This window comes from Theileria equi, assembly GCF_000342415.1.
Source record: "Theileria equi strain WA chromosome 4 map unlocalized gcontig_1105471998858, whole genome shotgun sequence".
Classification (NCBI taxonomy): Eukaryota; Apicomplexa; class Aconoidasida; order Piroplasmida; family Theileriidae; genus Theileria; species Theileria equi.
The window spans coordinates 171,812-189,163 of record NW_004668224.1 but is presented as its reverse complement, the minus strand read 5'-3'; the positions used below and the strand labels follow the sequence as shown (position 1 = coordinate 189,163).

Here is a 17,352-nt window from a genome sequence, read left to right as displayed (position 1 = left end):
GTGATCAGATGGCTTGTTTCTCCGCATCTTCCTTAAGTTTCTCTATCAGTTCTCTACGCTTCCTTTCGTACTTTGATATCTTCCCGCTAAAGATATACCTCTTAGCACGAGGTATTCTCGGATCGTACACTTCAGCAACAATATCATGTGTTTTAGGTCGCAATAACAGACATTTGCCTCCATTGTCCATTATAGCTTTTGCTGCTGATTTTGTGAATGCGTGAGCTTTGACAGTGAGATTTTTGGCAGTTAGTGAAGCCGAAGTACCACCAGATCTTTTCCCTCCAACTACCTAAATTCGTTTGAAATAATGTTACACATGTACCTTTATGGGATGGTTAAATTGATAACGCCCAAGTCTTGCACCAAGACGTTCCAAACAGTTCCAATCAACAATGGATCCATCTGGAGCCTTGTTTAGCTCGGGTATAGGAATAAGTTCGTAGCGGAATCTATTGTAACGGTGCCCAGGTCCGACGGGACGTCCAACAAACTTTGGTAGCCTACGATAGAGAGGGGTTTGTCCTCCCTCAAACACTAAGAATATGACAAGTAAAAGTCATAGACTTACTTGGATTCACATATGCTCCGGATCTGTGCTTTTGACCCTTGCAACCTCTTCCTGAGCTCCCTCCCTTGCCAGAACCATGGCCACGTCCAAGCCTCTTCTTTTTCTTGTTACCAATCCTTGGTAATTTGTCTAATTTCCAAAACCGCTCGTTCGGTTCCATTCCACCTCCAAATACACTACTCTGCGTATTTTTGTTATACTCTATACAAAAATACCTTCCAAGTTATATCTGAAGGAAGAGTACAATTTTCTGGCAATACGTAGAATGCATTTCTAAAGTCTGGTTGGCAAATATCCCAAACATAGCGTGGAACAGTAGCCATGTATTGGTCTAGACGTTCGAGTGCACCAACCTCTGATAGCTCCTTCTTAGATGATTTAAATACTTCCGATTCTATTTCTTGTATTTGTTCTCTTATTTTCACGCATAGGGCATTCCTATCCTCAAGTTCCAATTTTCCATTTGACATTATGGTATCAATTTCCTTCCGCAACGGTCCCGTTAATTCTAGACATCTGGATATAGTTATGATTGTCTGTGAGTAGAAGAACCTGTCAAAGACGAGATGCCAGACCTTTATCTGCTCAGGAGTAAATATGGGCTTATAAGTTCCATCCTATAACAGTGTGTTAAAGTGTCACTTGGAACAAGATTGCGAAAGGAAATGAACTAACTTTAAGAGAAGTAAAGTAATCACGCCACTCCTGCTTACGTGCTTCCCTATTTCTTGTTTTTTGTTCCTGTTCCAGCTTTATGATCTTCTTCCTCTCCTGTTTCAGAAACCTGTACAGAGGATGTGCTCTAGGTAGCTTGTCTTTCTCTGAAAATTATTTATGAAAAGGGTCGAATGGTGTTTAAACTGTGCAGATTCTATAGACTTACTCATGCTGAATGTGTTCATCTGATAAAAATCCCTAATTTCTTCCTCTTCTTTGCGCAGATCCTCATCGCTATAGTCAACACCCAAAAATTCTGGTAGGATCTCCACGACATTGTTGTTTTCCTGAGATTGTGACCAAAAATGTACGCGATTTACTTGGAATCTAGCCGAATTATATAGTACAGGGCTATATAAGCCAGTGAATGCGATATTTTTAAATATTCTACATGTTACGAATATAATACAATTTAAATAGATGACAAAAACGTACATATCACCGTTTATTTATACTAAGGGGTTGGGATTCTACGATTGCATGGATACGTACCCATTTGGATTTTAATTGCTCTCCATAAACATCACTTTTGTTAAGATATTAATGTTAATTTTTATCATTTCAATGTGTGTCTGTTATTAAGCTTCCCGTTTCAAGTAGGCGATCTTCGTATCTAATCATCAAGTCGATAGTATGACCAAGCTCTCGAATTCTTAGTGTTTTGAGTATATCTGGTGGGAATCTGATTGTCATTGATCAATGTAACGTTAATGTCCATTTCGGGAATATTCTTCCTCGTGATATTCTTCTCAATTCGCTTTTCACATCCATTCCTCACTCATTCAGTACAAAGATACAGAGATCTCACGTTGTTTGGTAACTTGAGGACACGTGAAAAGCTAAAAAGGAGCCATTCTGGAAGAAAAGCACTGCTCAGAGCTCTTACAACAGAAGTACTACGCCACGGCAGAATCATAACGACAGCAAGCAAGGCAAGACAGGCACGTCCCCGCATAGAAAGGATCATAAAATACTCGAAATATGACAACAAGAGACATGCCCTCAACTTGATAAGGAGATACCTGTACGATAGTAAACTGGCAAGACGGGTTTTAAGAATGGCACCAAAACGATTTGAAGAGCGCCACGGCGGATATTGTAGAATAAAGAAATTAAGCTTTTGTAACAAGGGAGATAATTCAAACCGTGTCATCCTAGAATTACTAGAATATTGAGGCCGTTATTGTATACCGATAAGTTATTTAAAAAGCCGCGAATGCTTATCCAGATAGTCCTGGGATGACATGTGAAAAAGCCTAGACAATGTACGAGAACAGGCAAATTCGTTTTCTAATGCACTATCATCGCACCTAAAATAAATGTATATTTTTACACCAACTTACACATCAAATCTGTATAGCCCAGGTCGTTTTGGTTCTTTCCCCGATAGTAAGGTTTCGTGATTTTCCAGGATAGTATTGATATATTCAAGAGTCAGTTCCGTTTGTTTCGGTTCCAAGATTGCATTGTATAATCGCTCGGAATCAGCTTCTGGCATACCATATCTAGTTCCTTGTTCTTTAAAATCCTTCAGCGTTACGACCTTTGGCAGCTTTGATAGATCAACATATTTTTGAAATCTATCAGCAATCTTAATTATTCCGTATAAGCCAAATAAAGAGAGTACCGGACCTTCCAGAGACAACACTAATTTGATATTCTTTTCATACAAGATATCAATTAGTAACATAAAACTGCGTAGCCTTCCATCCAACTGTAGACTTGCATCAAACTTTGGTACTTGAGATATATATATGGTATGAAACTTTGATGAAATGGTCATAAAAGCGTCCGTTCCAAGAGATGCTTTGGTCTCAGAACCACATAAATCTTGAAAATTAAAAAAGGCTGCACTGCCATGCGATATCGGAATATTCACGCTCCGAAGAGGGGTAATTTGGAGAGATTCATTTCGTTTAGTAGCATCTCCTGGTCCGAACGAATCTTTATTCAGTTCCTTGTGCATTTCAAGGAACTTCTCCATATCTATGCCAACAAAATAAACCTGCTGCTTTGATTTTATATTACTGGCTGCCTGTCTGAAATCTTGTCCCTGGAGATTAAAAACTTGACAGTTTTCGTACAAAACCGGTATGAATGGTAAAAATCTACTCCTATTTAAACCGTTCATATAAAGCTCTTCAGGGGCTCGGTTTGATGTAGATATCAGTATAGTTCCCAATTTAAATAGTGTAGTAAAAAGCTCCTTGAGTATCATTGCATCTGAAATATGTGTAACGTTAAATTCATCCAGGCAAAGTACTTTGCATTTTTTGGAAATGTCTTGGCAGACTTTCTCTAGAGAAGATTCTGTGGATCCGCTCCTTTTATGTTTATGCAGTTCCCTTTGAACATCTATCATGAATTCGTGAAAATGGACTCTTAGTTTGGAAACATTTAAATCCTTATAAAACATGTCCATTATCATTGTTTTACCCATTCCTACTCCTCCATAAATGTATAATCCCTTTATACCGGGAGGGTTGCTCTTGTTGAACCTCTTACAAAATGCGCCATCTTTAGAATCCTCAATGGTTTTTCTTAAGTCGTCCAACTTCTCTTTTAGCAAAACCTGAGATGGTGTTAGCTGGAATGGAAGTGAACGACGCAAGATAGAAAGTCTCATGTGTGCTATACAAACAAGGGAAATGACTTTACTTCTTTAATGCATACGACTCTATTGACTACGTACATTACTGATGAGTCTCTTTATGATGTTTTCCTCCGTTTTATAGCTGCTTACTGAGCTTTGTGAATTGAATCCCCAACTAAATGTACAATTTGCATGAACCGATGGGCTCAAACTGCCTAAAATCGATGAAATGGTCACATCCACATCCTGTGGATCGTAAATGTTAATCTTGTAGTTGTATTGTTCAAACACGTAGTGGCGAATAGCGTAGCGATGCTTGAATCTGGATTTGAGATACGTTACTCTGTAGCGCTTTCTCGGAGAATAAGCATATTCAACAATTCCAACGCTCTTTTCCTAAAAGTTGGTGTATAATTATACAGAACACGTAAATTGTTGACATTAGTCTACGAAAGGGTCGACATACCTGTTGCTTGGCAATTTGGAAAGATTTTTTGATTTCAGCAAGAGTCCTACTCAATTCATGTTTCAACGGAGTAGTGAGTGAAACTGACAAGCTACGTAAGCTGTACATTTAACAAAAACTGAAACCAGCGCTAGAAAGAATTCCCAGGTGTTGGAAGAATAGGTGTGGAATCCCCCTCGGAGATTCCAGTTCCCGAAACTCTGTTACCAATGAATACCTTCTCTAATGTGCACATAAAACTCGTAGATAAAATATTAAGTCTCATCTCAGGGGAACAATTTGTGTCCCGGTGGTTTGCTTGCCATCGGACAGATCAGGAGATGTGCGCAATCTTAATCTCGATAGCAAAAAGTCCAACAGTTGTTGTGGCCATCTCTGCCTAACTTCCTGTAGTGGCAGCAAAGTACGTTTCTCAGTATCCCTCGTTACCTCTACAACCACGGCCGATAGAGTGGCAGTACCACTGATTCGTATAGACTGAACTGTTACAAAAATATCGTCTTCCATCTCAGATGGCCCATAAATCCTCAAGTAACTCATCTTGAGGTCTATCATTTTGCTCATCAAATCTCCTACAATGAGTAGATTCTTTCGGGGCTCCCAGGAATCCTCCCAATCACCCTTCCATCGGACCAAAAAGTAATCCTATAAAGCTCGGTAATCATTTTAAGGAAACGTACCTTTTTGAATCTTGGCTTATAGTCGAGTAGATCTTCCACTTCAACAGCTTCTTCTGGGAATGTTGCAGTGAACCCTTCCTTATCTTCCGCAGTGACTTCCTTTTCAGATTTAACGCCTTTAAAGTTATTAAATCAAGCATATACCCTACCATTATTATTGTAGTCCACATTTGTGGTATCAGAGGTGTTTTTTGTTTTTCTGCTGCCAATACTAATTTCGAGAGGCATAACCGAGTCTGTGGTCGAGGCGTTGTCTTGTGAAGTAGTTGAGTCCATTTTTTTAAGTTTCTTAGTATTTCTGGGTTAAATGAATGGCTATTAGACAAACATACGAATTTTTAGAGGATACATATGCTTCCTTCATGAGAGCCATTTTATTAGTGAATGCTGGCAAATTTGTCATATTTTCCTGTAGCATAGCGTAAAGTCCCTTTGGCACGTACCTCAGGTTCCCATGTATTATCCTCTGAGGGGAATCCTTTCCATTTGACTAGATACTTTGGCTAAAACAAGTGTGTCTATGGAGTCAGGGTGTGTCCGACGGAGCCGAGAATAACCGCGGAGTGTTCAGACATAAACATACCTGTCCTCGGATAAATTTGAAGTCGATGACATCCTCCACTTCGTATTCATCACCTTCAGGTTCACCATCTATAGTCAGCGACGCCAGTTTCTTTTGAGGCATTATGGAAGGCTTAAAGACTGGAGCATTTCTGCAATGTAAATGTGTTTTGTCAAATGTATTATAAATTGTGTACGGATATTTTGTGCAAATTTTCAAATAGAGAGATTGAGAGGCCAAAAAATAGGCAAAACAAAGACAAGGGAAGATTGTGTGAACAAAGAGACACAAAAGAAGACCCCCAAGAACTTACATTTTGTCAAAGAATCTACTCTCAAATAATCCGCAATTTATAGAAGTTATCACACCCAAATTAACATCCACACTATTTCCGACGTGACGATACCCACATCCCATGGTCGTTCTCTCAACGGTAGTACTTACAGCTCAATTGTTGGTGTATTCTCACACTAATTGGGGGATAACATACAAGTGCAGTTATAGACAAGTTTTCTGCATCATTTCTGGTGACTTTGGCTCACACGCATTTAGCGCTTGTAAAGTGCATTTTTCTAACCATTTTTACGCTGTCAGGTTTATGCTAGAAAGGGATGCTGTTTTTTACTAGGAATCTCCGTTGGAAATGAACGGTCAGCCTTCTCTGCCACTGTCTCAGTACATGAGAGATTCCGACTGTTAATATGCCCACACCTTCTGAAATCTCCAAACAAAGTCGAGTTTCATGCTACTTTTCCGTGTGCAGAGTATAGCTCTCTTATGTAATGATCAGCCAATGCTCATCACTGAGATTCTTAGGCTATTTGGCAGAAACAAGCAGCTCATCCGTATTTACACGTTCTCTTCTGGAGCTGATGCCAATGATCCCCTAGTTTGGGACGTACTCACCCTGATAGTCCGTATTATTCGGTGTGTGTTGTCTTTTCCCTAAAAGAGGCATCTTGCTGTGTAATTTCCCGCAAAAACTCTTCAACATACTAACTGATTCTGCTCTAACCTTGCATATTCCGCAATAGCTGAAGATAGAGGTTGCAAAATCGGTACCAACGGACCATTTAGATGCTTTGCTGTACGTCGCCGAGACGCCCGCAAATTTTTCCTATAGATATTATCAACTCTTCTTATATCGTGTGTAGTTTTATGTATCTCTATTGTGTTTGAAATGACAATATTTTCCTTGTTGGCACTTGCATGTGTTGTGCTCTCAGCCAATGCCACCAGCGTCATTGACACTGTGAGATACAACATCTTTAGCTATAACGTTGCCTCTGTAGAGAGAAAAAACGATAGAGTGCATGTAACTCTTTACTTTTACTTTGAGCATGACATAGAAACTCAGCTTTTCACCAACATTGGTGCAGGAATATTCGGACTCCTGGTGCAGCCTCCATGCTATCTAGAGCTTATCAAGGAAGATAAAGCATTCTCTAGAATTTCATCCATACCTGAACCTTCTGAATTCTCCAAATTTTGGGGTATAAAGTCATATACTGACAAAATATCACAGAAAAACAACTGCAAGGCCGACAGCTTTGTTGACTTTCTTAAAAGGGGTTTTGAGCCAAGTTATCAGTATGAAGCCGGTATTTTCGTACACGGGACAAAGGACCTAGAAGTACTTCCTGATGTCTCAAATACAAAGAATCTTGGCGTTCAAAACATATGTACTTTGGGGTACCATTACAGAATCCCCGGAGGTCTCTACAGCTGGACAGGTATATACAAACACAGAATATGCTCTAGAAATACAACTGGTGTTTTTGGATATTACAGCGACTGGATTGTCGCATTGATTGCCGAAAATGCAATGAGTGAAACAAGGGAAGAAGATTTAATATGTTTTGCAAGCGACCCTCTCAGTGCCAAAATCATGCTATCAAAGATTAGTAAACACAAACACATTTCTCTGTTGAGTTGTCTCGGTATGGGAGATATGTTATACGCTGGGAATGATCCAAGCGTCCTCCCAGATATTAAAATGAAGGCCAGATTTGTGCAAAACCCAGAAGCCAAAGAAAAGCATGTTTATGAGATTAAATTTAAAATTGATCAAAGTCATAATGTTCATAATATAAAGGGTGATACATACAAATTAATTCTCACTTGTTCTGAATTAAAAAAGGATTCAACTAGTGTAATTGAAATATATGGCAAATCTAAAAAAACCTTCACCTATACGTATTTAAAGGAATCCAATAGTTATGACATCAGGCTTGACAGGAGTGAAATTGATATTGATGTTACGTATACTATAATGGTTGACTTTACAAAGTTACTGGAGTTAGATACCGCTAAAATCCCACCAATGATCGATTGGAAACTTGATATCTTTCTGATTTCTACTGGAAAACATGCTAAAGAGTTGACTGAAGAAGAAATAAGTAAGATGGAATTTGATCATCTAGGGGAAAATGTTGACATAGATGCCTATAAAAAGGAAATAAAGACCTGGTATAAAAAAGTAACACAAAATCGTGTGTCCGATAAGATTACAAAAGTAGGATCTGGAAGTGCCACAGTTGATTTGTCAAGGGGATATGTACATCTTCCTATGAAAATCACCAAGACAAAGGGCTCTTACCTACTTAAAGTCTATCTGGAAAACAATACAAAGACCAAAAATAAAAACTTCATCCTTACCATTAGGTCTCCCGGTAAGATAGATGGTGAAATTCTCCCAGTAAATCCATTGAAACCAAGCATATATGAAATTACAGACGTGCCAAAATACTACCATGCAGAAGTTAAAAAGAATGAAATAAACGTTAGGTTATATCTTAATGACACCAAATCCAAGGATCTTTCTGATAAGTCATACTTTGAGATTCCGCTATACTTTTCCTCAAACATGTATTTTGAGGAATTTGTCAAAATTATGAGCCATTTTGATGTAAAACTTTACAATGAGGATGATAAAATAGACTTGCCTGTTCTTAGTATAAAAGTCATTGAGGATCTACCGCCTATAGATAAAGATGATGGTTTCTTTTTAGAATTGGAGTCTTCATTGAGTGGACCATACATTTCACACCAACAAGGTAAAACCACAATTATCATGAGTATATTTGGACCAATTCATAGCAGGATGCTTCTTTCTATTATATTTGACAAACACAAGGTTTCAGATGATACATTCTCCGTAAATGTTACATCCAAATTTATCTTGAAGAGCAGAGTAATACATGTAGAAGATTCCAATGAGTTAATCATAGTAATGGATTCTTACACAACTGTAGACGTTGATGATATGCTATTTGTGACCATAACTTGCAACGATAGTCATCCAATAAAGACTGACAAACTTAAGATAACTCTTTTATCCGAACAACTTAATTACATGGACGTCCTCAGGGAGTTTGTTGACCAAAAGGAAGATATCAAATACAATTGGAATTACGTGTCAATGTATGAAGTAGTTGATATGGAATATATTCTTGAAAATCCAATTGTAACATCAGCTTGTGTATCTAAAACGAACAGATTAGTATCATCTCCATTTAGAAACAACAACACTGGAACATATATACTTACGAGAATTCATGATTGTTCTCGTCCATGGATGCCCATTCTTATATCAAACCCTGATGAGGTTTCTCTTAATGTAACTCACAAGTCTACCACAGGAGTAATAGGACTATTTGAACTTCTCAATATGAAAAGGAGTGGAACTAATAGTGTAGAAGCATTCTTAATTGAGAACATGCAATTTCTTGAATATACTTTACATATTCTCTTTGATTCCAAAGCGGTTAATTCAATTGTAAAGCAACTTGGAGAGAGCAGGATCTGTGAATCAAATGATGCAACATGCAATGAAAGCTACAAAATGTTCACAATAAAGTACTTTTTAACAGACTTTTTCCGAAAATACAAGTCTGATTTATTCACCAGGGTGAACTACAGTTATTATGACGACCAAAATAACAATGTCACAATTTGCAGCCTTGATTTGAAAACAGACATGGATCATCGATGCAGGACAAAGGTAACTGATGTAACATCCCATAAGTTGGCCTTCGAACATGTTCTTGATAACGGTTTTGCTCATGTTAATCCGGATAGCATGACTGAATCATTTTCTGTGGTTGCGCTCATTGGTGAAGATGCAGTTGAAAAACTCCGGGGACAGTTGAAAAAGTATGAGAAGCCAAGTGATCCATCATCCAATAATGGGAAGCTTCTTCATCCCATATTTATAAATGTAATTCCAATGGGTGTTGATAGTATGTTTGAGTTCAGCGGAGCGAAAAGTGCATTAGGATTAACCGTACCAAATGTGGTAACTGAACATGCACTTGAAACAAAAGATGTCAAGCAGCAACGAATGAACACAAATGTCTTGGAGAACGTTTATAATGGTTTTACCTTTCAACATCCAGATAACGCAGCTGCAGATATATTATCCCCGAGTACAGAGGGTAAAAGTGCGCTAAAGGGAGTTGTGGCTTATGAACCAACACAACGCCAGACTAAACGTGATACATATGAGATATTTTTTGGCTTTAATACTGATGGTCATCAAGATCCTGATGGTAACACATATCCGGTTCATAGGAAGTTGTTTGATGCTATAGTTCACGTCGAAAACACCTTTTCTAAATCTCACTATGTGTTTTCTACTTGTGCACATTTCCCTGGAATAAGAGAATCTGTAGGTGAATGCAAGTATACTTTGTCTTACAAGGGCTCTGAGCTTCAAACCTTTGAGCTTAGTGCTGGTGACCAATCCAAATTTGGTGAAAAACAAACTTGTAATGTATTTTCAATATTTAAAAATGTACCAGCGACACTCCACTCAACTATAGAACATACTGCAACAACCCAATTGAATATCTAAAAGACTACTTTATATAAAAATAAACTATCTTACAAATTATTTGCCACAATCTACATCTTTACTCTAAAACCTCTCTTGTTTAATAGACTAACTAGCCTTGCAAGTGCATCTTTTTCAGGTCGTCGGATTATAATCTTTCCAGTACCAGTGCAGCAGTGCGTGATAATATTAATATCCAAATTTGTTGAAACTACATGTATATCGCACAGGCGAGCTAACCTCTCTAAATCCCGTTCTGTGGTCTCCTTTTTTAGACCAGACAAATTCATGTTTACATCCCTTTCAATGTGTACAGGGGACCCAGATTTAGTCAATAATTCCACATTTTTATATGCTAAATCAGCCATCAGTCTACTTGAATCACCGTTTATACTGGAATGATCACGTGCGGTATCCAAATGGTAAAAATGCGCATCTTCATTTTGAAAAGAGTGGGTAAATTCATGTAAAGAATCTTGTGAATCTAACCGTGTTTGTATGGAATCGGTTGTATCAGTTGGTTGACAGCTGTCAGAACATGTTCTTATGGAGAGCATGGATGCCGTTGCATCCGCATATGTACTAGTTGTATCAATGGAATCCATACGCTGATACATGATACGATTCCGCTTGACCTTTGGTACGTCGTCGAATATATAAGAATGTGTTTGATTTTTCATTCTATTTTCATTTCTCATCTTGCAATTGTCTCTGTAGATGGCTTCCATGAAATTTGATGTATTTGGAGATTTCTGGCCATTTACCAATAGATTATGATTCCTTTTTATATTATGTCTATTTTCACTTCCAAATGAGTCTGAATACTCGGTTGCATACTTTGTTTCATCCATGTGTGCGATGGGCGAGTAGAACTTTCTATTCTTGAGGGCCGAGAAATCTCGGGTACACCTTTCTGAGGATAACCCTGCTGGGCGAATATTGTATGTTAAATCCTTTTTTTCTATAAAACCGTCCGGTATTAGGACAGTGTGACTTCTTTTGGTGCTGATATTTAAACTTTGTTCCTTGTGAGCGCAATTTTCTTCTCTACTTTCGTTATTTATGGATATATGTTCCTCCGTTTTATTAATAATGAGTTCCTCGTTGATTTCTGTAACATTACCCTCGTCTAGACTAGCATCCGATGCCTCTGGAGGTTGCTCAACCGATCCGTTCGTATCGTTGTTCTCTGAATGTGTAGATGCCAAATTAGCATCCAGGACGTTTTCAGATTCCCCATGAATAGAATCGTTTTCTTCCATCTTTTTGTGTGTAATGAGTCTGGGCGACAGATTGCCGTGGAAGATTGGGTTACCCGTGAACTTTTGCAGTTGCTTCTCAGTTTGCCTTTTCTCGTCAAAATTCTGGAAATTATCGCAATTACAACTAGAAGATGTCATATAGACCTGAACACTCGGCTCCGCCGGAAATTGTAAGTTTTGGATCGGCCAGTTGCCCTAATTCACGTTCTTTTAGTACTATGGAGACGAAGAGGCCAGAAGATATACAACAAACACCCATATTCGCACAATTCAGGTAGAAATGTGCGAAAGAGCGCTGGAAATGCTCCTGCTCTCAAAGGTAAGATGGATCTCTCATGCTCACTGTACATCCAGGATGAGACAAACTTTATACTCGATATTGGCTGTGGAAGTGGAATTAGTGGTAACGTACTGGCAGATAACAACAATTTCTGGGTGGGAGTCGACATCAGTCAGTCCATGTTGAGTGAGTTTCGTATATTTGTGCTCCTTATATCATAACACCCTGTTCATTAAACTTACAGACGAGGCTTTGGTCAATGGATGCAACTCAGAGGGAGATTTGATCCTCTGCGACATTGGGAACAAAATGGGTTTTAGAAACCATACCTTCGATGGCGCAATTAGCATCAGTGCTTTGCAGTGGCTCTGCGTAGCAAACAAGAGCTCTGAAGATCCATTCAAGCGACTACTGACATTCTTCAAGTGGCTGTACATGTGCCTAAACTTCAACGCGAGAGCAGCCATTCAATTTTATCCAGAGAATGAACATCAGCTCGAGATGATACTGAGCGCGGCTTCTAAATGCAGTTTTGGTGGAGGACTTGTCGTTGACTTTCCAAACTCTACAAAGGCCAAAAAGTACGTTATTTTCCATCATTACCCATTTATAGGTACTACCTTTGCATATGGCCAGGGGTAACTGGGCTTCCTCAGCACCTTCCACAGGCTTTGGTGGATGAAGAAGAGGAGGAAGAACATGTAAGTGTACTTAAGGATGCAAGGAGAAAGAAAAAGGGCAAGAAGATGAGCGTTAGGGAAAGGATCATACACAAGAAGGAACAACAACGGAGACGGGTATTCATTCTCATACATGCCAGAATAAATATCTTCAGGGAATCGAAACAAGACCTGATACTCGTTATACCGGCCGCAGAAGACCAACACGTTTCTAATTGTGATGCAGTAATGTGTAGTTCCCGTGATAGGGTCATTAACTATTTTACAACATGTAATGAATTGTTGTATATATTTAAAGTAGCATGTATATTTCAGAAACATCGTAAATATGGCGGACAAGGTCCAGAGAGTCCTAGAAGAGCTCGCCCCTGAGCTACAGACCTTGTCTACGCTAAAGATATTCACAAACGATGAAATAAAAAGAATCGTAGAAAAAACTAGGGCCTTCGAATACGAGACTCTGAGTACGGACCCGGATATCGCTCTATATGCCTTCAAACGTTATCTCGAGTATGAAATCGAGCTTGAAGGCCTATTTAAGAAGCGATATCACGCCTACAGAGAAGAAAACGTTGGAAAAAGGTAAGATTCCCAAAAATATCTGCATATATTCTCTATTCATCCATTAATGTTCATACATTTACTCTGCAGACCTAACGACTTAAAACGACTCTTTAAACTGGATATACCTATAAAATTCATATTCCGTCGGCGCATACATCGCATATTTCGTAGATGTACCAATAGATTTATCGCAGAAGTGGATTTATGGCACATGTACTGCAAGTTTTGCTATAAAGCAAGGTCTCTAAGTCTCCTCGACAGGGTTATCATGAGTGCGATAGCTAAAAACCCAAAGGTTGAGTCTCTTTGGACTATTTCAGTCGCGTATACCTTGAACTACCGCGGAATAACCGCCGCCAGAAACATCATACAGAGGGCAATCAGAGTCATACCGACTAGTTTGGAAATGTATTCTATTTTATTGGAGCTAGAGGTAAAGGCAACGTATAATAATTACACCTCACTTCTTGCGAACGAATCAGGCGGTGATCCGAAAGATAAAAAGGATACTCTATCCATACAGACATGGAAAACAGTATGCAAATATGCTCTTACAAAGTTGAGTAGTGATGATACGTCAAGGTTTCTTTTCTTTGCAACTTCTCTTACTTGCAGGTTAAAACGGGAGAAGGAGTTCATTAAGATGCTAAATGGATACGATGAATTCAGTAAGAATATTTTTGACCAAATGAATGCCATGGGCGAAAAATATCCGTTACTCTATCTATACACTTGGCAACATGGCTTGTTGGAGAAGATATTGGTTGAAAAATATGCAAAGGGTGGTAATACTAGCCCTAATTCTGATGTCCTTTTATCTTTTCTCGAAAAGTGTAGTGAACACAGCTTGCCCCTCTTTTTCAGCTTTTTGTGTACTATATTAAAGAGGGAACCAGAATCTTCGACACCAAGCATTTCCCTTGATGATTCCCTCTTTTCCATAGATACCCAAGGATTCATTGAAAATGCTAGCTCTGTGAAAGATGCGCATGTGGACATGGGTTTTGACCCCTTCCTTTACAAGTTTTGCTTCGGGATTAAAAGTCTCTATAGCATTTGTTTTTTGGATGAGATACCTGATAATTTCGATACTATTATAAATGAGTGTAGATTTACTAGGGGGTTAGCTTCAAAAAAACAACTTTTTGCCCTGAAAAAGCTCTTCAAGGAATACCTAGTTAACATTATCAAGTCGGAAGGTACTTACAGGGGTAAAAATGCCAAGTCTACACCCTTCATATCATCTCTTGTTCTTGTAAATGTTCCAGTTGATGGTCTCATATACTATTTTGAGGCTCTATCTGCAATCTTGGAATTTGTCGAATCCCCTGATTTAAAGTCGAGAATTACTCAAGAAATAACAGACAGGATCTTAAAATGTAAAAGCACTCCTCCAAAGCTTCTTGTATATATTTTAAATGCCAAGGATATTCCTGTAGATTTTAAATTATCGCTATTTAATCAAGCCAGTCTTAATTTATCAAACACCCAAATCAAAGATTCACTAGGAGCTATTTTAGCAATGGATCTTGAAATGGAACTCGTAGCACATTTTATTCTCTTGTTATTCTCTCATACTTCGGTTCCAGAGTCAATAGGAGAGTCTCTGGAAAAATTAAACATTGAATCGCCATCTACACTTGAAACAATTTACAAGGTTATAGTGAGCGACAAGCTTATTGTGCAAAGTGTATATAGAGTCCCAGTTATTCACGCATCATTGAACCTTGTTCGTCTCAATTTGGAGAAAATTTCCAAGACAGTAGATTCTCTAATAAACGAGTCTCCAGATGTAGGTACAGATAAGCTAGCGGATCTATGCACACAAGCCATAACTCTATGCGAGAAGGCTGTGGATATATGCAAATACATAAAGGACAACGAAATCCTTGAAAAATGCTGGGAAACTTACACGAATTGTGCAAAGATACTGGAAGAGTACGACTTAAAGCTCTCGTATCTCGGACATTCTCTATACAAGGACGTATCTATCAAAAATCGCATTTCATCGGATTCCATAGTTTCAAGGTCAAATATGGCCCTAAATAACACAAGAAACTTACTTTATAAATAAATGTCAAGCTTTTGGCTTGTATAATTAACATGTACTGTTTAGAATCATGTATTAATCAAACGTATCATTAAGCGAATAGCACCTGAAAACCTAACAGATATAATGTGGCATAAACGCCTAGCTGGTAAAATCCAGACTTTCCACCAACTAGAGATGGTTTTGCCGAAATATTTTCTCTGCCTGCGCGATCCTTTTGAACTTTGCTTATTATATCATCCATTGTTTGCATATTCTTATACTGCTTCAATTCAAATGATACCCACTCGTTTTCAACTTTTACGTAGCAAACCAAATCATCACTACCTCTTTCTGAGCCAATTAGTAGCATATCAGTACTATTAGATTCGTTAGCTGCAGCAAATGCTACGATACTTGCCTTTGAGGGGTCAGGGCACTTCCACACTACCTTGTCATTATCCATAACCTTGTCGATGTAGTATGGAGAAATCGATATGTACTCCTTGAACTTGATCTTGTTAAATTCGAACTCTTCAATTTTGTATTTAGAGAGATCAACATTGCGTATGTTAAGATCTATGGGAGATTCAGTTGGTGTTTGTCCATTTGATGCGTCATTGGGAGCTCCAAGAGCATTGTATACTGCATTAAGGCCGATAAAAAAACTCAAAAGAAACATCATTTTGTATTTAAACTGTGAGTTTTAGATCATGAGGCGTGAGCACAGATCGTCACCCTGTTTCCTTGATACGAACAGAAAAGATCCACGAATATGCTCATCTTTCAACCTTTTCAATTTATAGATTTAAGATTTTTACCTCCTGCTTATGGGTTTTATGAGGCATAAAGCGACTGTAAACATGATCTTGCTCTAAGATCTGAGTTATCTAAACCAGTTGATTCCTTGTGCAGGTAATTCATTTTACTTCTTTATATCTCGAAACCTGAACTCTATATGCACCTCTGAATTTGTGATATTATCCATAAAATTCTGAACTCTTAAACTCGTAGTCTAGGAAATAGATTATGAATTCTTGAAAACATATCTATTCGGCTTTGGGAAATTTGTAGTCATGAAAATATACTGTTATTCTACTATTTAATTCTACATTATCATGGATTACAACTATCTAAACGAGACTTAAATCTCTGGACTTTCTTGTATTTCTTCCAAAATGATTTCAACACATGCAGTATTAAAGTAGCTCTCGGACCCTCCTGCTGTTATGTTCTATTATAAATTTATTCTTCTGAAGTGCATGTATTGTGATTTCCTCGGTACCATCGGAACTTCTCGATACGACCGTAATTCTTGGCTTTTCCATTCCTCCCTCCCAGGTAACTTCTCTGCTTGTCAGTCTAGATATTGCATCCTCCAGTACAAATGCACCAAAGCTTACTCTGCCTATAGAGAGATAGTCTTTTGCCCAGTGTTTGATACTATATTTCATAGGTAATGTTCCCAGATTTTTTGGTGTGCCTTCTTCGATCGTCCCATTAGCTACATCTGTATCATACTTGCTCCAATCCATAACAAGCTCAACGTTTATACATTGATTGTACTCTCGGGAGAGTAGATCCAGGTTAATAAAATCTCGAGAAAGTTTTATATAGTGGGGATCGTATGGTCCTTTGACAAATTCCTGAACTTCGCCCGCGAACCCATAAATGTCCTTCCTTTTAGTCAACACTCTCATATACTTTGTCATGTCTTCTCTTTTAACCAAAAGAACATACCGGCTTACAATGTTTGGATCTCCTGGGACAATGATTTCATGACCATCCGCGACATCTCCAATAATGTAACGGTGTTTAGATCTCTTCTCAGCCCTGTAGTTGGTTCCACCAGGAAATCTATCGGATGGGATAAGTTCTATCTTAGCTGGTTGAGCGTCAGCAATATTCAAATCAACCAAAGTTCTATCCTTCGAAACTGTCCTCGCTCTCCTTGTCCTTGTAGGTGGTGCAATCACACTCCTGAAAAATTGGATCGCAAATAGGAGTATGATTGTATTCATCTTGTTCCGTGACAACTATTAGGTTGAATATAGTGGAAAAGATATTCTTGATCAGTTTTAAATTTTGTCAGGAACTCGTATTCCCACTTTATG

At 38.4% G+C, this 17,352-nt stretch overlaps 11 protein-coding genes across 11 annotated transcripts; 4 read left to right on the top strand and 7 right to left on the bottom strand.

The window, feature by feature from the left end:
• Nucleotides 1-4: 4 nt before the first annotated feature.
• BEWA_017280 (50S ribosomal protein L15, putative) lies at nucleotides 5-1,725 on the bottom strand (the record flags this gene model as incomplete). The annotated part of the gene is made up of 7 exons (XM_004831444.1): nucleotides 5-292; nucleotides 326-537; nucleotides 572-752; nucleotides 787-1,087; nucleotides 1,124-1,188; nucleotides 1,247-1,392; nucleotides 1,455-1,725. 7 exons carry the CDS (start codon nucleotides 1,723-1,725, stop codon nucleotides 5-7), a joined length of 1,464 nt encoding a protein of 487 aa, XP_004831501.1.
• Nucleotides 1,726-1,998: 273 nt separating this feature from the next.
• Nucleotides 1,999-2,463, top strand: BEWA_017270 (50S ribosomal protein L17, putative; the record flags this gene model as incomplete). The annotated part of the gene is made up of 1 exon (XM_004831443.1): nucleotides 1,999-2,463. The coding sequence occupies one exon, from the start codon at nucleotides 1,999-2,001 to the stop codon at nucleotides 2,461-2,463; it is 465 nt and encodes a 154-aa protein (XP_004831500.1).
• Nucleotides 2,464-2,486: 23 nt separating this feature from the next.
• BEWA_017260 (ATPase, AFG1 family member protein) lies at nucleotides 2,487-3,914 on the bottom strand (the record flags this gene model as incomplete). The annotated part of the gene is made up of 2 exons (XM_004831442.1): nucleotides 2,487-2,598; nucleotides 2,632-3,914. 2 exons carry the CDS (start codon nucleotides 3,912-3,914, stop codon nucleotides 2,487-2,489), a joined length of 1,395 nt encoding a protein of 464 aa, XP_004831499.1.
• Nucleotides 3,915-3,965: 51 nt separating this feature from the next.
• BEWA_017250 (conserved hypothetical protein) lies at nucleotides 3,966-4,455 on the bottom strand (the record flags this gene model as incomplete). The annotated part of the gene is made up of 2 exons (XM_004831441.1): nucleotides 3,966-4,277; nucleotides 4,348-4,455. The coding sequence occupies 2 exons, from the start codon at nucleotides 4,453-4,455 to the stop codon at nucleotides 3,966-3,968; spliced, it is 420 nt and encodes a 139-aa protein (XP_004831498.1).
• Nucleotides 4,456-4,608: 153 nt separating this feature from the next.
• On the bottom strand, nucleotides 4,609-6,006 carry BEWA_017240 (chromo domain containing protein; the record flags this gene model as incomplete). The annotated part of the gene is made up of 7 exons (XM_004831440.1): nucleotides 4,609-4,992; nucleotides 5,028-5,143; nucleotides 5,177-5,325; nucleotides 5,360-5,436; nucleotides 5,471-5,530; nucleotides 5,611-5,740; nucleotides 5,903-6,006. 7 exons carry the CDS (start codon nucleotides 6,004-6,006, stop codon nucleotides 4,609-4,611), a joined length of 1,020 nt encoding a protein of 339 aa, XP_004831497.1.
• A 763-nt stretch (nucleotides 6,007-6,769) lies between these two features.
• On the top strand, nucleotides 6,770-10,444 carry BEWA_017230 (conserved hypothetical protein; the record flags this gene model as incomplete). Its single annotated transcript, XM_004831439.1, has 1 exon — nucleotides 6,770-10,444. The coding sequence occupies one exon, from the start codon at nucleotides 6,770-6,772 to the stop codon at nucleotides 10,442-10,444; it is 3,675 nt and encodes a 1,224-aa protein (XP_004831496.1).
• Nucleotides 10,445-10,494: 50 nt separating this feature from the next.
• On the bottom strand, nucleotides 10,495-11,685 carry BEWA_017220 (conserved hypothetical protein; the record flags this gene model as incomplete). Its single annotated transcript, XM_004831438.1, has 1 exon — nucleotides 10,495-11,685. The coding sequence occupies one exon, from the start codon at nucleotides 11,683-11,685 to the stop codon at nucleotides 10,495-10,497; it is 1,191 nt and encodes a 396-aa protein (XP_004831495.1).
• Nucleotides 11,686-11,816: 131 nt separating this feature from the next.
• On the top strand, nucleotides 11,817-12,860 carry BEWA_017210 (methyltransferase, putative; the record flags this gene model as incomplete). The annotated part of the gene is made up of 6 exons (XM_004831437.1): nucleotides 11,817-11,855; nucleotides 11,900-12,004; nucleotides 12,040-12,151; nucleotides 12,210-12,546; nucleotides 12,579-12,762; nucleotides 12,801-12,860. The coding sequence occupies 6 exons, from the start codon at nucleotides 11,817-11,819 to the stop codon at nucleotides 12,858-12,860; spliced, it is 837 nt and encodes a 278-aa protein (XP_004831494.1).
• Nucleotides 12,861-12,973: 113 nt separating this feature from the next.
• Nucleotides 12,974-15,283, top strand: BEWA_017200 (conserved hypothetical protein; the record flags this gene model as incomplete). Its single annotated transcript, XM_004831436.1, has 2 exons — nucleotides 12,974-13,227; nucleotides 13,297-15,283. 2 exons carry the CDS (start codon nucleotides 12,974-12,976, stop codon nucleotides 15,281-15,283), a joined length of 2,241 nt encoding a protein of 746 aa, XP_004831493.1.
• A 67-nt stretch (nucleotides 15,284-15,350) lies between these two features.
• Nucleotides 15,351-15,923, bottom strand: BEWA_017190 (signal peptide containing protein; the record flags this gene model as incomplete). Its single annotated transcript, XM_004831435.1, has 1 exon — nucleotides 15,351-15,923. The coding sequence occupies one exon, from the start codon at nucleotides 15,921-15,923 to the stop codon at nucleotides 15,351-15,353; it is 573 nt and encodes a 190-aa protein (XP_004831492.1).
• A 514-nt stretch (nucleotides 15,924-16,437) lies between these two features.
• Nucleotides 16,438-17,259, bottom strand: BEWA_017180 (signal peptide containing protein; the record flags this gene model as incomplete). The annotated part of the gene is made up of 1 exon (XM_004831434.1): nucleotides 16,438-17,259. One exon carries the CDS (start codon nucleotides 17,257-17,259, stop codon nucleotides 16,438-16,440), a length of 822 nt encoding a protein of 273 aa, XP_004831491.1.
• Between the last annotated feature and the right edge of the window lie 93 nt (nucleotides 17,260-17,352).